General features: G+C 41.9%; 1 protein-coding gene across 1 annotated transcript in view; it reads right to left on the reverse strand.

Moving 5' to 3' along the window:
- The window catches only part of NEGR1 (neuronal growth regulator 1), a 652,982-nt gene that overhangs the window by 195,813 nt on the left and 435,389 nt on the right, over positions 1-21,780 (reverse strand). Inside the window, exon 4 of the mRNA XM_019531621.1 lies at positions 9,573-9,704. Within this exon, the coding sequence (XP_019387166.1) occupies positions 9,573-9,704 (132 nt within the window). The remainder of the gene's footprint in view (positions 1-9,572; positions 9,705-21,780) is intronic.

Genomic DNA, 21,780 nt, shown 5'->3' on the forward strand with positions numbered 1-21,780 from the left:
ATTTATGCAATAAAATGCTTCAAAGAAAAGATGCAGAAGTTATAATACTGATGCTACAAGCGTAGACAGCAAGTTGTTTGTTTATGTCTGGATGGAAGTAACCCAGCCAGGAAACTTCAAATTCAAAAAGTAATTTAAAACAAATAATTTCCTTGTATATACTTGGAAGACTGAGCAGTTACTATATACAATGAATTTGCATATTAAAAATATTCCTGTTGCCTACATGACAATTTCTCAGGGTTCATTGCAACAATACATTACAGGTCATAGTAAAAACTTGATTTATTCAACACTACCGGATCTGCAGTAAATAATGCAAACTTTTAATCAATAGGAAAATAATAGTAACTGCTTCTTTTGACTAGATTTTGGACATGGGAATCATAATATTATACAGCCAAATGTATGCTGCTCTGGAGAATGTGCACTAAATTAGTAATACAAGAGCAGATGCCAGGAGAAGACAGACTGATGGAAGATTACTTGAACCCTGAGTCAATCAAGTGATCCTTCTGCATTATTGTTAAAGGTCCTCCTTTAGCAGATCATAAGACTGCAAAAGGGAGAAAGCAAAGACACATACAAGTGAAGACAAAGCTGCATTAGACATGCACTACTTCCAATAAGAGCTTGCATCTCTAGGCTAAGTACAGGAAGTCAAAAAAGCTTGAGGCAAAATCAGTTCAATGCACACAGCTTTCTCTAAACTGCACAGACTGAACCATTAGTAAACAGAATTTACGTTCATTCATCAGTTGGCCAAGGCAGGTAGATGCCTGCACTGGTAAAGGCCGGAAGGAATGGGGGTCTCATGTATGCCTCTCACCTCCATGTAGCTGCAAATGCCCCATCTCTGCCCCCTCTCCAGCCCCTGGCCCCTTCTCTCAACCACAGGTGGGACAGGCGGGAGGGTGGGGAGGAACAGATCTCCCACCCCAACCCTCCCCGCTGGGGCAAGCACAGTCTGTGAGAGGGGAGAAATCCCTTGAGTGCAGCTTCGCTGGGCTGCAGACACCCCAGCCCCATCCCCTCACTAACTCCTTCACCTGTCAGCCACAGGGGGCAGGTCAGGGGGAAATGGACCCCTGGTCCAGCCCTCCAGCCAGGGTCTGCACAGCACGGGAGGGAAAGCCCCCAAGGCTGATAGGTGGGAGGTGGTGACGGGGTGGGATTGGGGCATTTACAGCCCAGTGAAGCCACACTGTGGGGGGAAAAGCCCCTGCCGTAGGAGCTTTTCCCTCCCACCCACTATACAGACCATGGCTGGGAGGGCCAGAGCAGGAGTCTATTCCTTAACCTTGTGGCCAAGAGGAGGGGGACTGGTGAGGGGGCAGGGCTGGGATAGCAGAGCTGCAGAGCAGGAGTGGGGGTTCTCCCACCTCTGGGGGCTTCCCCCTAGCCCCCCTCACTGTGCAGACCCCAGCTGGGAGGAGCTGGGGCCAGGGCAGGGCTCTGTTCCTCCCTTTGCCCACCCCATGCTGCCACCAGCAAGGCTAGGGAGGCTGTCTCAGACCTGTGACAGCCCAGGGGTGGGGTCACCCAGCTTAACTAGAGCAGAGAAGCTGGGGCAGAGGCTAGCCTGCCTGATCTGTATGATAGGAGAGTTAGTGGGGGGCTGCAATGCATTCTGGGAGGCTGGGGGATTGAGACTGAACTTGTTTCTGGAGGGAATCCGGAACAGAAGTTCGATAGACTGGTTTAACCTAAATCTGTTAAGTCTGAAACTACATTCATGTAGGTCCTTAAACCAGTCTCAGCTATTTTGAAACCAGTCTGCTGGTTGTATTACATATTTAAACTGGTTTTCAATCACCTATACTGGTGTATGAGCAATGTCTGTCCTTAGCCATAGTGTCCATTGTCCCAGAAAAAGTAGGTAAGCGTTTTCTTTTACCTCTAAGACTAAAATTGGAACAGCTGCCTCTGAAGTAACATTTGGTATTCTGGCCATACACACGGTAAAGGTCTATTGAGGAATCGAATCACAAGATAAATAATGAAGCCTCATTTAAAGCCCCACTAGAAGTAGAAAAGGGAAGTGGAAAATAGACAAAACAGAGCATGTCCCAAGAATGCTGCCATTGGTTTAGGGTGTGTGGATATGAAAAACAAATGGAAGCAATACTAAGCCAAGGAGAAATTTTATGTATAGGGTTATCTGAATAAGCTCAGTGTGCAATGGCAAAGTAGATAAAGGAAAAATGTTGTGATTTTTTTTTTTTAATTTCAAACAGACCTTTTTCTTTGTTGTCATGTATGTGTGATCTCCAAATACTTCCCTCTAGTCCATTTGGCCCTTCCACTCTAGTAATTCTACATAATGCTATTCTGTTCGTTAAAGTCTTTAAGTGCCGCTACTCCCTCATTAGGCTTTCAGTGATTTGCATGATATGGAGTTTCTTGCATGTTTTGTTAGCAACGCTCGACCTTGGTTGCACTTCCCTGACTGCAGAATCACTGCTTGCACATACACCTTTGCTCATCTATCAATATTTACACCTATTTTAATTATAGCTGTGGAATCCAGGCCTCTGGGACAGGCTGCATGCTGTTATACTGCTGCAAATCTAGAGTAATTCCACAGAAGCCAAAGGAGTTAGTCCTGATTTACAATGGTGCAAGTGACATCAGAATTCTTTCCAATATGTCCAAAGGCACTGGAGTGGTAAATGATACACAATTTCCACATCAAAGAACCAAGTGACTGTGATCTTTTTGCCAGTTGGTCTCTCTCCCCTTGTTAATACAGTAGTTCACTCAAAAATTTCTTTTCATCTAGTGGAAGAGGCAAAAAAAGTTTATTCTTCAATGTCAGACAGAACTTGGGGCACAAGTGACAATGGGATTTGAGTGCCAAGACCCAGATAGACTGCTACATGAGGCTCTTGTGCCATATTGTCTGAGAAATTGTTCAATAACAAAGGATCCAAAGAAGAGTAAGACGAAGGGAGGCTTTGATCTTTATTTGTTCACTTTTCTAACAAAAGCGAATATTTTATTCAGCGTATATTTTTTTTAACACAGAGAAAAATGAGACTGAACCATATTCCATTAAGAATAATCTGACACTGGTCAGTAGATGGACAAAATGATCTGAAGGTTTTTCCTTCTTTTATCTCTGTGAATCTATTATCAAAACTTTACAGATTTCATTAGCATATTAATTAAATACAAATTAAACATAATTAGGTTTTACATAAAAAATAGAAACCGGGCCTGAACTGTAGTGGCATTTCGAGTTTAAGAGCTGAAGAGCCAGTTTGCCTGTTATTAACAATTCCTAGTTAATAACTGACAGTGTATAATGCCGCAAAGCACTTGCAGAATTGATGGCCTGCCCCACCCGTGTTGATCATGCCTCTGAAACTCCCTTTTGGAGCAGACTGTGAATCAGGGTATGTAACCACATACAAACAGGTATATAATAGATACAGCTGGGAAAAATAAACCTTTCTGTGCAAATACTGTTTGCTCCAAGGAACTGTGCTTGCCAGTTTCCAAACATATTCCATGTTCGTATTTATTTGAGAAGACAGGGAGCTGTATTATATATGGAAAAATAAGCATCTTGTACAGATCCTATAGTTCTGGGAGAACGATGGGCTACGTCCAATATGAGCATTCCTCACGCACACCTAGAAGTAACAATAATACTGATTAACTGCTTGCTGCTGTCTGCTGCACCTATTTGCCGTTCAGATCATCACTTGACACCACTGATGGGACCAATGCTTTTATTCAGCATGAGAGGGAATAGTGTTCCCCCAAAAACTGCAAATGTGGCCTGTGTGGAATGAAGGAAAGAAGAGCTGCTGCACAAGAGATGGCTGCAGGGGAAGGATGAGGGTAGAAAGGTCTTGGGCAAGTGTTTCCTCAGAGCTGGAGTTACTTCACTCACATACAGAACAAATTAAAGCAGCGTCTGAGAAAAGGGATTTGAAGAGGACTACAATGAGACTTTTATTTTTCTTTCCTCACTCACTTCCTGGCGAGTCCGCACACAGCTTACAGGCGGCTTTTTTCACCTTCCACTCTTGCTCTTTCTCTCTCTTGCCTGATTATGCATTTGACTCCTCTTGGTAGGAGGATTTTCCAACAGTTTCCTCCACCCAAATCCCCCAATGAGCTCGTTCAAAAATATCCAGACTGCTGGAATATGTTTGTACTGTATAGCCTGTCCTCCTTGGGTGCCAGCTTCACAGTGGATTATTATTACCAGCTAAGGGAATTACTCTTTTATCTTAAGTTCTAGAGGCCTGGGTTTTCCAGCTGCAGAACATCTAAGGTTAAATCCTTGAGGGGATTGCCAGAGAGTGATGTCCAAACATGGGGTTTTATTCTGGTGCACTTTAGCACTACAGCTGGTCAGAAATTTTATGAGATGCAGTATATGTGTACACGGCAGATTGCAGGCTGCAGACAGCAAAGTAGAGTACAAGCTGCCACAAGGATTTAGAGGAGCCTAGCTGCAGCAGCAGAGTTCAGTGGAGCTAACTTACTCTGCCAAAAAGCTTATGCTGAGCTCTGTTCTCTCATGGTGAGACTGGTTCCAGTACCCCAGCTGGCTACGGGACCCTCTATATTACACAGCAATCTGCAATGTAAAGACACCATGCATTTTACCAGAAAAGCAGAAATCTTGGAGGGGCTGCCCCAGGGTTGGGGATGCTCCAAACTACAATGAAATCAGGAGCTCCTCGAGCATCAGCTTCACTGAGCAGACACAGGGTCCAGGCAGCTTTTAATTCTTTTGGAAAACCAAAAATCTGTGGTTTGTGTTAAATTCAGATCAAACCAAATCCCAAAAGAAAAGTTCTTGCTTTTCTCAAGACATATCTCTCTCTATCTCAGGAGGAATATGTACCACCCCCCCCGCCTTGTTTAACATGGGGGGAAAGGCCCCACATCTTGTAATCAAGTATGAGGCGGGGAGGAATGGGGATGGGACACAGGCAGCTGCTGCAACTCCAGCCCCAATCCGGCACTAGGGTCAGGGCCAGGGACAGAGCAGCAGCTTCTGCCTGCCCCCCCGCCACCTTCTGCCCTTGTTGCTTGCTCCCCTCTGCAGCCTCAGCCTTTTGCCCTCCCCACCCTCCATCTACCCCGCTGTGACCTTTTTCTTTCCATGTCCCTCTCCTGCAGTCTCTGCCCTCCCTGCCTGCCCCCCTCCACCATCCCTTACCACTTACCCTTGCTCCAGCAGCCTTTGCCTGGGGCACAGAGCAAGAGCTTGGTCTGTCCCCAGCCTGGCTCAGAAGCCATGGCTGTAGCACGGCAGCTCTGGCCAGGCCCATAGCTGGGGCTGGAGCAGCTATGCCACCACTGCTGCCCCCAGGCTGGGCAGGGGCTGGAGCAGGCATGGGTTTTACCCTAGGTGGGAGTGCAAAAGTAGCCTGCTGGAGCCAGCACAAGGGTAAGCAGCATGGGATGGGGATGTGGGAGGGAGATGGGGCAAAGGCGGGGGGCAAGAGGCTTCACAGGGGAAACAGAGGGAAGGGGTGCAAGGGGCCCAAGGCAGCCAGTATTGGGTGGGGGGGCAGAGTGGGCCACAGGACAGGGATCAAGAAGCTTGACCCTGCCTACCCTCATCTCTTTTCCCCAGGTATATCCTCCACTGTCTGGCCCCCACTGCTTTTTCTGCTTCAGCAGTCTGTGTGTATATGGGGAGGTGGGGAGGGGGGACAGGGGAACGGACAGGCAACAAATTTAAGATGATCCCCCAATTATCACATTCTATACATGGAAAATTATAACAAATTTATACATTTTCCATGTATAGAAGCTAATTATTACTGGGTCATCTTGGATTCGGATCAATACAATAATATAGGCAATGTACTGGATCCCCATCTAGTGGTTAGTTCAGGAAAAGTATGTTTTGCACTGTGACTATAGCTTGTCACAGCTGAAATATTCCCAGGAACACCTCACTCCTTCAATCACACTTTCACCTTAGAAATGCATCAGTGAGGCTGTTGGGGAGTGTCCCTTCAAGTTGTTGAACCTCAGTCTCTCGTGTGCTTGAGCTAGGCTTCTGGGGTTGAGCCCTGAGCATATTTGTGGCCTTGGAGCATGCAAACCATAGCAGGTGGGTGTGCCATTGCTGGAAACACACTGGCCAAGGCATGCTGCGGCAATGAGGCAGAGATACCCAGAGGGGCTAAAAACCCTACTCCTGTTGACAACAGTGGAGGTACTGCTTTACTTCAAGTAGAAGAGATCTGTGTGTGACTGTAGATGAAGGACTTGTGTTGAGCTCAGTGACAACTCATGCTATGGCTGTCACCATATCTTTCATGTGTTTGCTCGTACTGTAGAAAACATCATTTCACGGATTTCAGGCAGAAGGCACAACACACGATAGACCCATAGAGGCACTGGGATTCTGCTGAAAGAGATTACAAATGTAAAGTCCTTTTGCTAATTGTAATTTAGTAGTTTAAAGCTAGATTCTGAACCCTGGATATGGTGTGGCACAAAGAGAATTTAGAGCTGCTAATAACTGCGTATTATGGAATACCCAGAGATGTAAAGCCTGCACAACTATTGCCCTGCTCTGTATGGAGAAACAGTGACAAGATTTGGTCTGGGAGAAAACTAAATGGGGATGTAAAAGAACAGGACTAGGGCATTTGTTTTGATGGCCTTAGGCTACTGGAAGAGTCTATTCACAATGTAGCTGGTAAGAACCCCAGCCAGCCCCAAAATCGGACTCTTATTCAGTACAGCTGAGAATTAAGCCTTTGCTATTTCAGTACTCTCCACTTATCTGCACTGTTACATGTAAAACCCAATGCAACTAAAACATAAATAGTAGTTTGATCACTGGAGGGGGCACATGAAAGCTTTAGCTTGAAACATCGTGCATGTAGTAAGTCATTCTTCTGTCTAGTCGGAATGAATAAGTGTTTATAGTAGGGAACAGATGTTGGGAGTATTTCTGCTTTTAGCTCAACTGGCTACTGGACAAGTTATGTACAGAGACAGACAAAAATGTACAAGCAATTAGCTGACTATTACAAATCCTTTACATGTACAAGCTGTTTCTTCTTAGTTTTGCATTTCTTCAATGATGTTTATTATCAAAAGCAAACACTACTCAGCCTGGCCCTAGCAAAGGCCCAGGAGCCTATAGAAGTTTGTGCTGAATTCAGGCAAATAGTATGTCTATACTATAGTTAAAGGTATGACAGCAGCTCAAATCAAGATACCCAATCTAGTTTTAAACCTAGCTGCTCAGGTATTGCTAGAAGTGCAGCTGAAGTAGCAAAAGCCCTTAGCATGGGTTAAATACCTAGTTATCTGCCCAGAAGGGTTTGCATCTATAGGAGTTTTGCATTGCTACAGATACCTTGCTAAAGCACCTGGGGGTTAGCAGATTTAAAGCTTGTTTGTCTAAGCTATTTGCTTACACTTCTAACCACTGTGCAGGCATACCTACTGGTATGGAGAGGGACACATATTGGTGTGCTAACAGATTAAGCTAAATTCTATAACTAAAAGATACCTTTGTACAGCGATCTTTTTTACCACATAATTATTCTTTATGGCAAATACATTAAAAACAATCTAGGAGCTTCAGAAGGAGCCAGGTATCTCCAAAGATCATAGCCCAAGAAGGATGAAAATGGAAGAGGCAAGGAAGGGTGGGCAAGTGGGACCCTAGGAATGGAAGACTTGCAGAAACCTGAGCAGAGGGGGGTGCAAATATTACTAGGTAATGCTGAACGAAAGAGAGAGGATGGGTTATCAGATACTGAGAGGACTCTGCTCCTTGTAGAGGAAACTGAAATAGGAAAGACCAACACCCCAGAATCAGGGGAGGCAGGGACCCAATATTATGGTTTTGCCAAGTTTAAAATCTTATCTGCAATATTTCTATGTATTGCCATCCTGGACCACCCTGAAGTCAAGGATGTCAGTCATGGTGAATTGTGCTGTATCTGATGGTGGTACTGAGATCTACATATATTTACTGAAGCCCAGGCGCTGCCTCCTTCACATCTACAATCAATATAAGTACTAGTCCATCTGATTAAGTGTGGCAGAATCTTAGCTGTACAGATCAGACCACTATAAGGGTCACTGCAATAATCTACTTTATCTTAAAACATGACCTATAACCATGCCATTTCCAGAAGTAAACAAGGCAAAATCTAATTAGTGCTCATATTGGAGATCTGCAAGAAAAAAAAATCAGGTAATGTATTCTGTAATGCATATAGTCTAGCAAGCTGGACTCCTCCCTCTGACTCATAACTGAACTGCCTTCGTAACGGGGCACTACAGGTACTGAGCTTCTGCTTCTTTTGAAGAGCAAAGTCCTGACAATTTGTAATTATTTAAGATGGCATGGCAGCTTTCAAAAGAGGAATGGGTGTAAAATTTGGGCATTTAGCTACATAATAGTTTAAGGCATTGGATTCAGTCCACCTAAAACTTTCCTTGTGGTTTCAGTTTAAGTTGTTATTTTCACATTATTAAAGTTTCCATAGATTTACAAGCACAAAATTATTGTAGAATTCACAAAATTCAACTTAAAAGGAGACTGCATTAAAATTCATATTTTTACATGTGCTGTGTATAAAGTACTTCGATATTCTTCAAACTGCAAAAATATAAAATTACTATTTTGTTATATTATTTGTCTTCAATATTAATGGATATCTTTCGATATTGGGGGAAAAAACTTTTAATAGGGTTAACAATTTCAAGAAGTGCTTCTGATGTAGTATATATGCATATCTGAAGGCACTCTATGGACATAAAAATCCTACAAAGGACAGACTTGATAGTCTGTTACTGTACATTATGGTGCATCTCATGTACTTCCATTGAGAACAGCTGCACTCTATTAATGAAAGAATTGTATCCTAGCAGAGTTTTTCATGTTATTATATGAGGGTTATATCATAACAAGTCCTGATATTTAATACACTTTCAGTGATACTATTTTCTATATTCCACTGAGATAGACCATAGTTAAAAATGATCTGAACAGAAAAGCAGTTCACTTCAGAAAGACCTTTTTTCTTATATTACCATCCAAGCAGTGAAAAGCAAAATATACAACGCGCTGACGGAACGATTCCAATCCTATTCGTATACCTAGGAATTACACAGTTTAGCCCCCAGTTTGCAAAAAGAAAAAAATAGCACTACCAGAGAGTCTGCCATAAATCTACAAAAGCAGGAAACGTGCAAATACATCCATCATTCCCATCCTTCAATTGTGTGGACAGAGGGAATGTCTGACCCTTTATTTTACATCATCTGCCTTTTGTGAAGTTTAATTTAGTGCTTAAACATCGGAAAGCTATATACAAGGTATACAACAGCCTAATGGCAAGAAGCAAAATAATTCTGTAGCCTAGTGGTTATGGCACTCAGTTGGAAAGGGGGAAATCCTATGTTGGTTTGTGTTGGAGAAATTGTATTACTCCTCCAAAACAGAAAAAATCTACAGTTCCATCAGAGTCAGCTATGTTTTGTTATTTGTCTATGGATTTTACTATATTATTTCCACAACTGTTTTCATTGAATGTAATGATTAAAATATTACAACTTACAGTTTACTGTGACTTTTACTTTTCTCACATCTGGGACTGAAACATCGTTTTCTGCAATGCATTCATAGTCCCCAGTTTGGTCTCTTGTAATTCCATAGATGTCCAGATATTGACCACTTTCAAAAGGTTTTGCTGAAATGAAAAACCAAAGAATCACAGAGAAGAAATTACAGGAAGTTTAACTGGAGGTGCCTGAAGCCTCATTCAAGTAAAAACAACGAAATCATGACTTTCTACTCAATATTGCTGACAACACCAAGCACTTATTACAGTCTTTATTCTCCTACGTACAGAAAACAATTCTAAGGCAGAGAATGAAAGCTTAACAAGTGATGTTTTAACAATTGCTTCCTCAGGAATGGATAACCACATGTACTTATAATTGATTACAGCTCCCTATCCAGAACATGCATCAAATAGATCTATGCCCATTTTACAACTGTGCTTAACTATTTCTGGCACTGTATATGCAATTCACCAATACAGTTCTGTATATGCTGACTTTTACAAGCTATAGGTAACATTTGTCTGGGAAAGTGGTATATTTTATATATTTTTCCTGCGGGGGGGAAAATCACTTTGACTAAAATATCCAATTCAAAACATTTTGGTAATAGCTTTGGCATCTACTCATTTTTAGTTTACCCTTATCTATGTATACACAAGATGCTTACTTTCACAAATTATGAAACAGAAGAAACAAAAAACGAGCCCTGGAATAGCCATTTTTTTCTGCTGAGGACTCCTTATGTTGTGTTAATATATTCACACAATTTTTACCTGAGACACTCATTTTTACTTCAGTGAACAACTGACATAAAATAAAAACTCAGGAAAGACTCTAACAGTCATCATAACAAACAGTGCTTGATACAAATCTACTTGATGTAAAACCAAGTTAACAAATACTCAGTGGCTGCATCTACACAAGATGCTAACTGTGCAGTAGCCTAATAGTAATATTGTGCAGTAGTGCACCACAGCATGGACAGTGCTAATATACTACTGAGTGGTATTATTAGGCCGCTGAATAGTAGCATCACTAAAAAGCCATTTGCCAGTGCTACTGTACAGTAACTCTGGTTCCTGCGCAGTTATGTAACACTTGATAATACAAGTACTAAATGAAATGTGCACTAACCACTGCACATTAACAAACATGTAGACATGGCCAGTTATGCATATACATCACTTCCTAGGGAAGTTACTATTTTGAAGATTAAGGATAATTTTGTGATTCAAAATAAAAGACCTCTCTCTTTAAAAAAAAGTTGGTGGTTCTGGCATTGACATGCAGAGACTTTGCCAAGCCCATTTAGCTCTTTGTGCCTTGACTTCCACAACACTTCTTAGGACTATTGCCAGATTTACTGATATCTGGGTGGACCTGCAAGTGGAATGGACTATTGCCAGATTTACTGGGATCCTTCAGATAAAAAATATTATAAATATTACTAGTACTTTCTCTTTTCTTTTTTCATTATGATATAGAACAAATAGAACACTCTGCACAAAGAAAGTTAAACATTCACAGCATAATATAAAGTATAACAAAAATCATTAATAAAATGTTACCACAGTACTCAATAACGGTTATAATAAACCACATATTGGAATACATGTGTTTCAGGGTGGGAAGGAATTGCTGGCAGTAGTTATCCACACAGATCCAACGCAACGAAGAACCAACCAAAGGATGTGGTGGTACCTTGTCACACCAAGCTATATACAAGGTATACAACAGCCTAATGGCAAGAAGGAAAATAATTCTGTAGCCTAGTGGTTATGGCACTCAGTTGGAAAGGGGAAATCCTATGTTCTGGTCAGTTGTCCCAGGATTGTTTTTGTTGGTTTGCTAATGTAAAATACGTGAAGAGTAGGGATGTGCAAAATGGGCCATATTTGATTCGGATCACTGCCCCCGATTCGATTTGGCCAAATCTGAATCTGAATATTCGATGCTGATTTGGAGAATCAATGATTCAGCCACAGACACAGCTTTAAATGTTTTTTCAACATACCTTGAGATGCCAGGCATGGCTTGTGAACGCTGCAGTGTGGGGGCAGATGGAGTATCCCACTGCAGCATGCCCCCCCCCCCCCGAGTGCTTGGTAATGAACCTAGAAGTGGACCAGAAGTACTTCCATTCCATTTGCATGTCCACCCAGGCCCCCTGGCTCGATGATCAGCTATGGGAGGACCCCGGGTGACCCCCATACCCAGGAGGAACCAGTTGCCAAGCTGGGGTGCCTGGGGGGGGTGCATACTTCCTGGATGACCTGGAAGTACTTCTGGTCCACTTCTGGGTCTGCTGCCAAGTGCGCTGGGGAGTCCTCCATACTCCTATGGGACACTCCATCTGCCCCAGGATCACAGCATTCACAAGTTGTCTGGTGCCTTGAGATATGTAGAAAAAACATTTAAAGCTGTGTCTATATCTGAATTGCCAAATCTTTCCAAATTGATTTGCAGGGTTGCAATTCAATGCAGAGAGATTAAAGGCTCTCCTGATTCAATTCGGATTCGGAGATTTGGCCACTGAATCCGGCCGAAACGCTGAAGAACTGAATCAGGGACTGAAGCTTTGCACAGCCCTAATAAAGAGTCCACCTACTAGGGACCAGAACCCAGGACTCTTCCCTACCAATTGGAAGAGCGAGGATCGTTCTTTCTTACATTAGGAATAACGGCCACAAACCGTTAGAGAGAAGGTTCAGGCTGGACATCTGGAGGCATTACTTTACAGTTAGGGCTGCCAGGCTCTGGAATGGACTCCCAAAAGAGGTGGTGCACTCTCCTACCTTGGGGGTCTTCAAGTGGAGGCTGGATAGATATTTGGCTGGGGTATTATGACCCCAGCACTTGTTTGTGAATTTTACATTCTTTGTTACAAGTAGTCAAACTTCAATAGGAGGGCTGGAAGGTTTACACCCTGGTGATTGGGGCACCGACCTAGAAGATTGGAAATGTGGCTTGGAATCATCTCATGCTGAAGGACACTTAAAACCCAGGACTCCCTCCTTCTGACTAAGAACCCAGTTATTAATAAAAGGCAGATGATGGAAAGACACCATGGAAAGCCACATGGAGAATATTTCTGTTATATTTTGAAATGAAATCTTCATATTTTCCCAAGGGGAAAACAACTGTGAACATTTAAATCCTGAGCTACTCCTGCCTTGGTTCAAGGTAATTTACATCATAACAGAACCCCACAGGAGAGCTGAAAGACTCTTTACAAGCTAAGAACTGCCTGCCCAGATGAGCTTTCCATCTACTGTCTCCTCTGTGAAATGCTATGAACTATGAACTCTCATTTCTACCCAGGAGAACTTTTACAATCTTTTTTCCTATGCCTGATGAAGGGTTTTTGTGCCCAAAAGCTTGCAATTAAAGATTTTTTTTTTTGGCAAAAATGTTGTTGGTCTACTTAAAGATATCTTCTCTAGCATGAGCCCTGATAGAGAATACAATGCACCTTACCTCTCACTGACGGTGGTGTAAGCTACCATGAATTTCCTTCAGGATAGCAAGTGCACTGTAAGTTTATGCACTAGCCTACCTCATGGTAAGTTTTTCCTATAGGCATTTTCTTATGTCCTCAGGTTCTCTTCCTTACTCCAGAGTAAGGGGACTACTCCATAGCTTTTGGTTCCATTCTTAGCACCAGGTGCACAGATATTAGGCATGTCTAACTTGGAGGAATATATATCCTCTTTAGTTCTGGTCACGAGAAAACAATAGTTCCAAATGAAGTAATGATAACATTGCAATAAAAAGTATTGTGAATTGAAATGAACAGTGATCAAATCTAAAGAAATAATTTATAGGATAAGGTAAATTGCATCAAGATGGATGTTTTTTCCTCATGTTGTTCAGAAGGGATACATTATGAAAAGGAAGCTTCCACAAAAGACCAGCTGTTACTGTTCATATGGATGGTTGCTGTTATGTTCCACTGTGGCCAGGTTGAATCAACTTTTAGAAAAAAATTATTTACTATTTCTCTGAACAGAAACATATGTTTTCTGCTTGTACTGCATAAAATATATGCTGTATTTATTTGTATGCATTGTGGTACAGCTGAGTGTACACTACTATGTATACTATTGTAGAATACATGAAACAGTGTATTTTGAAAATTGACCTTGGGTTTTGAAAACTATTCACTGTGAAAATTAGTGAAGACTTTACACAATAATCTTGCAAAGTGTATAACTTAGGCTCATAAGGTTCATAGCAACAATTGCAAAATCTCATCATGGCTTCATTAGGGAAGATATTCATGTTACAACTCAAATCTAAAGAAATCACATTTTGTTTTGGTACATCCTGCTGTGTTTGGGTAGCAAATCCACTGTCCTATCCAGCAGGCAAGTAATGAAGCTATATCACAACCTCTCAGTAGATATGATCACAGCCACAGCTCTTTTATATACTCTCTGTAGGTGTCTATATAGTTAGGAGTACAGTAGCTTTCACACAAGGGGTAGGTAGTTGTTGTTTAAGGGGTGATGCAGTGGAGAAGCGTGGTCTCTGTGCTTATCAGAGTTTCAGCTTATATAAGTACAGTTGAAATAAAAGACCAATCACAACGGGTAACCTCTGACAACCTTACAGAAACAGCAGGATGCTGAACATATACAGCTGAGCAAAAAAGAATAGGATACACAATCCCTTCTCTTCTCTGCATACCCCAACCTGCAAAGAATCTCTCTGTTGACACCAGTCTCAGCCTGCATATAGTTAGTGCGTCCGACCCTCCATGAGATGAAGATGGACCAGGTTGGCATGCACATCTGCACATAAATTGTTGGAGCATCCAAGACCTATAACAAGAAGTCCTGATTCCAGTCACAAATAGGGGATAATTAGCACATGGCTCCTTTGTGGGAGGGTATTCGGAGTACATACACAGACTGAGCAGTGCTGAGCTGTGGGGTCACCCTGGCCTGAAATGCTGTTGACTCTGTTGGTGTCCAGCCCAATAAGCTATGTGGTAAATCATGAGTCTGGCTTTGGACTAATATCATACACAGAGGGTGTGTCTACACGCACTATTAATGTGACTGAATGAACTCTGGTGCAGTTCATTTCAGAATTTACTGCTCCCGGGCACTGCGTTTACATGTGTGCCCAGGACTGCAGGCCTGGCTGGCAGGAGGCCCAGGGGATCAGCTTGGGGCTGCTCCTACCCAGCTCACCATGCTGCGGAGGGGCTGGCGGGGGCGTAAGTGCTGTCCAGTGTGAGGTTAGTTGGAAGGCAGCCCCCACACTGAAGTACGCTTATGCCCCAGCCAGCCCTGTCAGCGTCTACACGTGTGTTGTTACATGCCAAATAACACCGCCACAGGATAGCACTTGTGTTCACAAGTACTAACCTACAGTAGTGTTTATTAGTTTACTGAAGCCCAATATGGCCACGTGTGTAGTCACAGACTTTACTGCGGAGCTAATAAGGCAACTCCACAGTAAACGTCTCGTAGATACGTCCATTTTGTACTTCATATCATTAGGTATCAAAGTGCTGCTCAAAAGTGTGTTTATGGAGTACCTGTGCTTAAACTTGCAGCAGTTTCAGAAAGGTAAAAATGCATCAATTGTGGATGAGTTAAGTGCACGGGTACTTTATGCAAACTGCCACAGCCATGGTCAGTTTCAAAGTCATTGTTTTCAGATTTGCTCTTCACCTCCCTGCACTCAGGAGGAACAGTGCCTTTCAGTAATGAGAGGGGAAAGGAGCTATCGGGGAAAAAAGTTGAGGGGAAGCAGAAAGCAAAGGGGCTACCTTACGCCGATTTGTTTTCCCTACTGTAGCAATGGGAGGGGGAAAAATTCATGGCAAACCTCCATTAGCTTCTATACCTGGAAAATTATAACAAATTTACAAATTTTCCATATATAAAATCTAATTTCTGGGAAGTCATCTTATAATCACGGTTGCCTTCTATCTGAGTAAATACGGTATTATAACATTCTGAAATTAAAAATTTATCACTCTAAGCTTCTCCTGGGATTGAATATATAGTGAAATCCCATAAAGAGGGTACATGTTCTTTTTGGGGTAATTGATATTTTATTCAGTTCTTATAAACAATCTATGAATTGTTTTAGGGGCTGGAAGGGACCTTCTAGATCACTGGCTCCAGTCCTCCTGCACTAGGCAGGAAAAGACAACTGGGGTCAAGTGACTCCAGCGAGGTGACTGTCCTGTTTCCTTTTGAAGATTTCCAGGGTAGGTGACTGTACTACCACTGGAGGAAGTTTATTCCACAGTCTGGACACCCTGATCAGCCTCAAAAGAAGACAATGGCTGCTTTGGAAGTAAAACACACACACACAGATATGCACTGTTAGAGTCGCTAACCACTAACAAATGCTCTTTTCTGAAAGTCCAAGTTTTTAAAGCTTCTTGGGTTTTCTGCACACATAATACATAAAGGGATACCCTAACTTCATCTCTCCCATCTCTGGTCTTCTAAACTATTCTTTGATTGTAGCTGTACTTTTACCATTTGCTTTGCAGCCTGAACACGATAATAATATTTGACCTCAGACAAGGTCATTATTGCTGCCACTCCTTATTGACAGAAATGACAGTTTTATGTATTTGGCACAACTCTGCTACCACGCAACCAGCATTAGTTCTGAGATCTAGTAAGCAGTCCTCAGCTCAGTTGAAATATAACAACAGAAACGATATCTACTGGGAAAGAGAGTATATATGTATGTATTGGCAAAAGATGGCTCTTTGGTACTTTTGGAAAGAGAGGGTGCTAAATAACAAATTACTTCTACTCTAACTCATCATAATTACTATGCAGAAAACTTGGTGGGAATGCCTGACTGATTCCTATTAGAGCAGTGTACTGAAATGCTGCTATTTTTAAGGGTCTGTCAGCACTCTCTTTAAAAAACTTGTGTACGAATAAAGGGATATGATACTGATTATTGAAATGAGTGTACTACTATGGCATGCATATTTTTATAAAGTATGTGCACTTTACAACCTTTCAACTCATTTATGGATGTAGTTTGAAAATGGGGAAATTAAATTTAATAACTCTTTTTAAAAGCTCATTATTTCCATGGAATTTTCTTTCCAAATCACATTAGAAATTATTTTGCAGACACTGTACCAAGAAATACAATTAAAGTGTTGAATTTTAATCATTTTTATACTAACAATATTGCATTTAATCTTCAAAAGCAAAAAACCTTATTTTGCATTTGGATATAACTAATAATGATCTAGTAAAAAATGGATTATATACACACTTCTATTAGTGAACAAAGGCAATGAATTAAAAAAATACTGCTACTTCTGCATAGCCAGCTGAACAAAGGGGCAGCCATAAGTAAAAAAAAAAAAAAGAGGAGAAACTGAATTACTAGTGTATGAACAAAAGGTTCAGAAGACAATTTAATTTTCTCATGTTGGGCTCTGCAGTATTTTACAGATGGACTGGGAAAGGAAAAGTGAGAATTAGAGTTCTGTGGTGAAGTCCTTACTTTATTGAAATCTTTGGCAAAACTACCATTGCCTTCAAAGGGCTCAGAATTTCACCCAATAACACTTTACATAGAGTATTAGTTACTTCCTCAGGAACCGAACCATTCATGTTAGTTTTTACCAACCAAAATTGTATTTATAACTGTTGTTATTGGGGGGGAAGGGGAATAAAGGAAAAATTTAAAGCATTTTCTACAGTGCATTTTAATCCTTCCACTGTATATTACTTTCCTTCATAAATAATTATTTTAAGGCCATTTTTACTCCTTGTGATGAAACATGCATAAACATGTCTGAGTGTTGATATGAGGCTATGTTGCATAGTAGCATGATAAGATAATGGCTATATATGATTAAAATGTATAATCAAGCTGAAAGCTGTTTTGAAGATATTAAACATATGTATTTCTGCTAATTAATTAAACAATGCTGTAACAACAGGACAGCATAAGAAAGAATAGGGACACTGTAAACAGTGTTACCCTTAACAAGGGTGAGTAAATCCTCAGAGAACTTTGTTAAAAAAAGGACTTTATTTCTTTGTTCTGTTCAATAGAGACAAACAAAAAATAACTTTTAGGAGTCATTTATATTTTACCACATACACAACTTTTCCAGTTGTACTTCTTAATAGCTACTTCTGAGTCACCAAGGTACAGATTGGTTTTAAAAGAGAGGTAGTTGGTTTAATTTTCCTCACTCGCTGAAGTAATACCAACTTTTATCAATCAGTAGAAATGCTTTCATGCTATACTAGACATCTGAGATCTATCAAGCTATGAGATTTTGGAATAACTTTGAATTTTCTCTTTATACCCACCACACTAGAGAACACAGAACACCCGGTCAGTTCATTTTCCAGAATGCATTTCTGTATTGATTTTGCTGCCTTGGAGGTAGAATCCTGATACAAAGGACAACTAATTGCATTTTAATACTTATATAGTAAAGATGCTACGATCCCGTTGTTGCTTTTTGGAATGGAAAAAAATCCCAGTTAATTGATTTGATGAATATTTACATGTTTGTATGGCAGTGACATGTCTACTGGAGTATTTTCTCTGACTTTTGTGGACCTGTGTTTGGAAATCTTTGTATAGTACAAAAGGGATATGCATACTACAGATACAAATAACAGTATTCAATCAATCGATTACCAGATTATCTGGGAGACCAAGTGGGTTTTCACCCCTTCATACGTGGTTCTGTTCAAAAAATGCGTCCCAATCTTAGCCCAAACACCAGCCAATAACAATGAAATAATATGAAATGCAGAATTCCCTTTGACAGAGCTGAAGCATGTGAAAGATTTCCTTTCAGAAGAACCCTTTTCATCTCTAGTCTGAAGGCACAAATTGACAAAATTAAAATATAGACTTCTCAGTCTGTGAACACTTAAATAAATAAATAAATAAAATCCCCACATTTGTTCTTTTCCTCTCCCAAATTTCAATTGCCTAAGGAATCTGGCAGTTTTTTTTTTTTTAACAGCCAAATTAAATAATTAGGGCTAATGTGGGCTTCATTGTTCACAGCTCTTATGTAAGAATTTATGGACTTTTAGGAAGAGACTAATTAGCCCTAATTGAGCCTTTAAAATTTTTTTTCATTGCAACAGCAACTCTTTTTCCTGGCTTCGTACCTCACTTTGTATAATTTTATTTCCCAGTGTGTTGAATTTGAACATTTAGATATTGAAGTTCAACTTTGCTACATCCAGTTATCATTCCTTCCTTTCCGGTAGCTTGATTGAATTTATCTCAGCCTTTAGTACACTAATACAGTATCCTCCATCATCTCCTCCTTCATGGCTATTGTTTTACTTTATCTTTCCTCAGTAAATATATCTGACTCCAATAAACCCACTGACGCCTCCAGTTTTCCAAGATTTCTGTTTAAAGCCTCTTAAAGCAAGAGCCATTACTGCATTCTTGAGTAGAGTTATTTCTTCATAACTAATTGTTGCTGATTTCACTATTTTCCCAAGTCCATTTTTTGGCAAACATATTTTAAAATTGTAAAAAATATACCTATTTGTGAACTGGTAAATAGTTCAGCTGCACAGGATCAAATTATTTACAATCAGTCTGTTAAGTGTATTCATGATTTATGGTGTTTAGTAACAGCAGTCATATAGTATATTCTAAATTCATACAACTAAAACAAAATTCTTTAAAAAAAAGTGCAGGTATGGTTTCATAGTAGTTTGGAGTCAGAAGGGACCTGAACAGATCATCTAGTCTGACCCCCCGCCACTAGTAGAAGCACACGCTGGGATCACATGACCCCAGACAGGTTTTCATCCAACCTCTTTTTGAATTTACCCAAGGTAGGAGTGAGGACCACTGCCCTGGGAAGTTGGTTCCAGATCCTAGCCACCCTAACAGTGAAATAGTGCCTCCTAATCTCTAACCTAAATCTATTCTCCAGAAGCTTTTGGCCATTGTTCCTCGTCACCCCAGGTGCTGCTGGGGGGAACAGGGCCCTTCCTATTTGCTGCTGATCTCCCCTAATAAGTTTGTAGGCAGCCACCAAATCCCCCCTCAGCCTCTGGTTGCTAAGGCTGAACAGGTTCAGGTCCCTCAGCCTCTCCTCATAGGGCCTGTCCTGTTGCCCTCGAACCAAGTGGATGGCCCTCCTCTGAACCCTCTCAAGGCAGGCCACATCTTTCTTAAAGTGCAGTGCCCAAAACTGGATGCAGTACTCCAATTGTGGCCTGACCAATATCGCGTAGAGGGGGAGTATCACCTCTCTGGACCGGCTTGAAATGCATTTTTGGATGCATGACAAGGTGCGGCTGGCTTTGCTGGCTGTGGTCTGGCATTGGCGGCTCATGTTCATTTTGGAGTTAGTAATGGCTCCAAGATCCCTTTCTGCCTCTGTGCTCACAAGGGGGGAGCTCCCCAGCTTGTTTGTATGCTGTGGATTCCTTCTCCCCAGGTGCAGCACCCTGCATTTATCTACATTCAACCCCATCCTGTTACCATCTGCCCACTTCTGTAGTCTGTCTAAATCTAATTGCAGCCTCTCTCGCCCTTCGAGCGTGACGACCTCTCCCCACATCTTGGTATCATCGGCAAACTTGGACACCGTGTTTTCCACCCCTCGTCCAAGTCGCTGATGAAGATGTTGAACACTGTAGGCCCCAGGCCCACCAGATCAAATATGACCCATCCACCACCACTCTCTGGGTGCACCCCATCAGCCAATTTTTGACCCATCCAACTGTGTAGGCATCAATGCCACAGTCACTCAATTTTTTAATGAGAATGGTGTGAGAGACAGTGTCAAAGGCCTTCTGAAAGTCCAGAAAGACCACGTCCATGGTGACACCATCATCCAGGGATTAGTTACCTGGTCATAAAAGGCCATCAGGTTGGTCTGGCAGGACCTGCCTTTGATAAACCCATGTTGATTTCCCTGGGGCATGATCTCCCCTGCTGGCCCCTCACAGATGTGATCCTTGATAATTTTTTAAAGGATTTTCCCCAAGACTGATGCGAGGCTTATGGGCCTATAGTTTCCTGGGTCCTTTCTCCCTTTCTTATAAACGGGGACCACATTAGCTAGTTTCCAATCTCCGGGCATATGGCCCATGGACCACGACTGCTCATACAGCTGGGCCAGGGCACAGCAATGAACCTCGCCAGCTCTCTCAACACCTGTGGGGTGGAGGACATCAGGGCCCACAAATTTAAAAATATCCAGCCCTTCCAAAAGATCCCTAACTACATCTGTGTAGACCTGAGGCCTGGCAGTGCTATCCCCAAGGTTACCCCTACATGTGGTGAGAGAACTGTCCTGGTCTCTGTCCAAGAAAACAGACAAAGAACTTGTTAAAAATTTCAGTTTTCTGATCTGGCATAGCCACAAGAATACCATTTGAGTCTAGCAGGGGCCTTACATTACCCGGTGCCCTCTTCTTACTCCCAGTGTATTTAAAGAAGGACTTTTTGTTGTCCTTAAACCTGGTCACTAGCCTCAGCTCTACCCCCGCCTTAGCCTTCCTAATAGCCCTCCTACACTCATGGGCCAAGGAGGAGTATTCCTCCTTGGTGATAGCCCCTCCCTTCCACCTGGTGTACACCTCCCTTTTGGCCCCCAGGCATTCTTGAATGCCTTTGCTGAGCCATAGGGATTTCAGAGTACTCTTACTCCGCTTCTTACCCTCAGGGTGTCACACTCTGAGCCTGGAGGATTGTCCCCTTAAGGTACAACCATCCCTCATGGACTCCCATATCCTCTACCTTTTGGGCCCTCAGTGCCTCCCCCACTAATCTCTTTAGTTCATTGAAGTTGGCCCTTCTGAAGTCAGGGGCTTTAGTCTTGGTATAAGCCCTCAACACCCTGCACTGGATGACGAATTCCAGCAGGTGATGATCACTGTCACCCATGTGGTCACCCAGTTAAAATCCATTTGTTCTTTGTTATTCAATTAGCTCTCCCCATTCATAATCCATGCAATTTTATGACAACTTCTATTGAATCTACTTTGGATAATCTATCCCTACACTAGGAGGTACTCATCCACAGTAAGTATGATTGCCAAAAAGGCGGTGTACACCCCGTGGAAGGGGGGTGCTATCTCCAAAGAGGAGTATACCTCCTCTGCTCAGGCCTGTAGGGGGGCTGTCAGGAAAGCTAAGGCAGACATAGAGCTAGGACTTGCGTCCAAAATCAAAGATAATATATTT

Source organism: Crocodylus porosus, unplaced genomic scaffold (assembly GCF_001723895.1).
Source record: "Crocodylus porosus isolate Cpor-Errol unplaced genomic scaffold, CroPor_comp1, whole genome shotgun sequence".
NCBI lineage: Eukaryota > Metazoa > Chordata > Crocodylia > Crocodylidae > Crocodylus > Crocodylus porosus.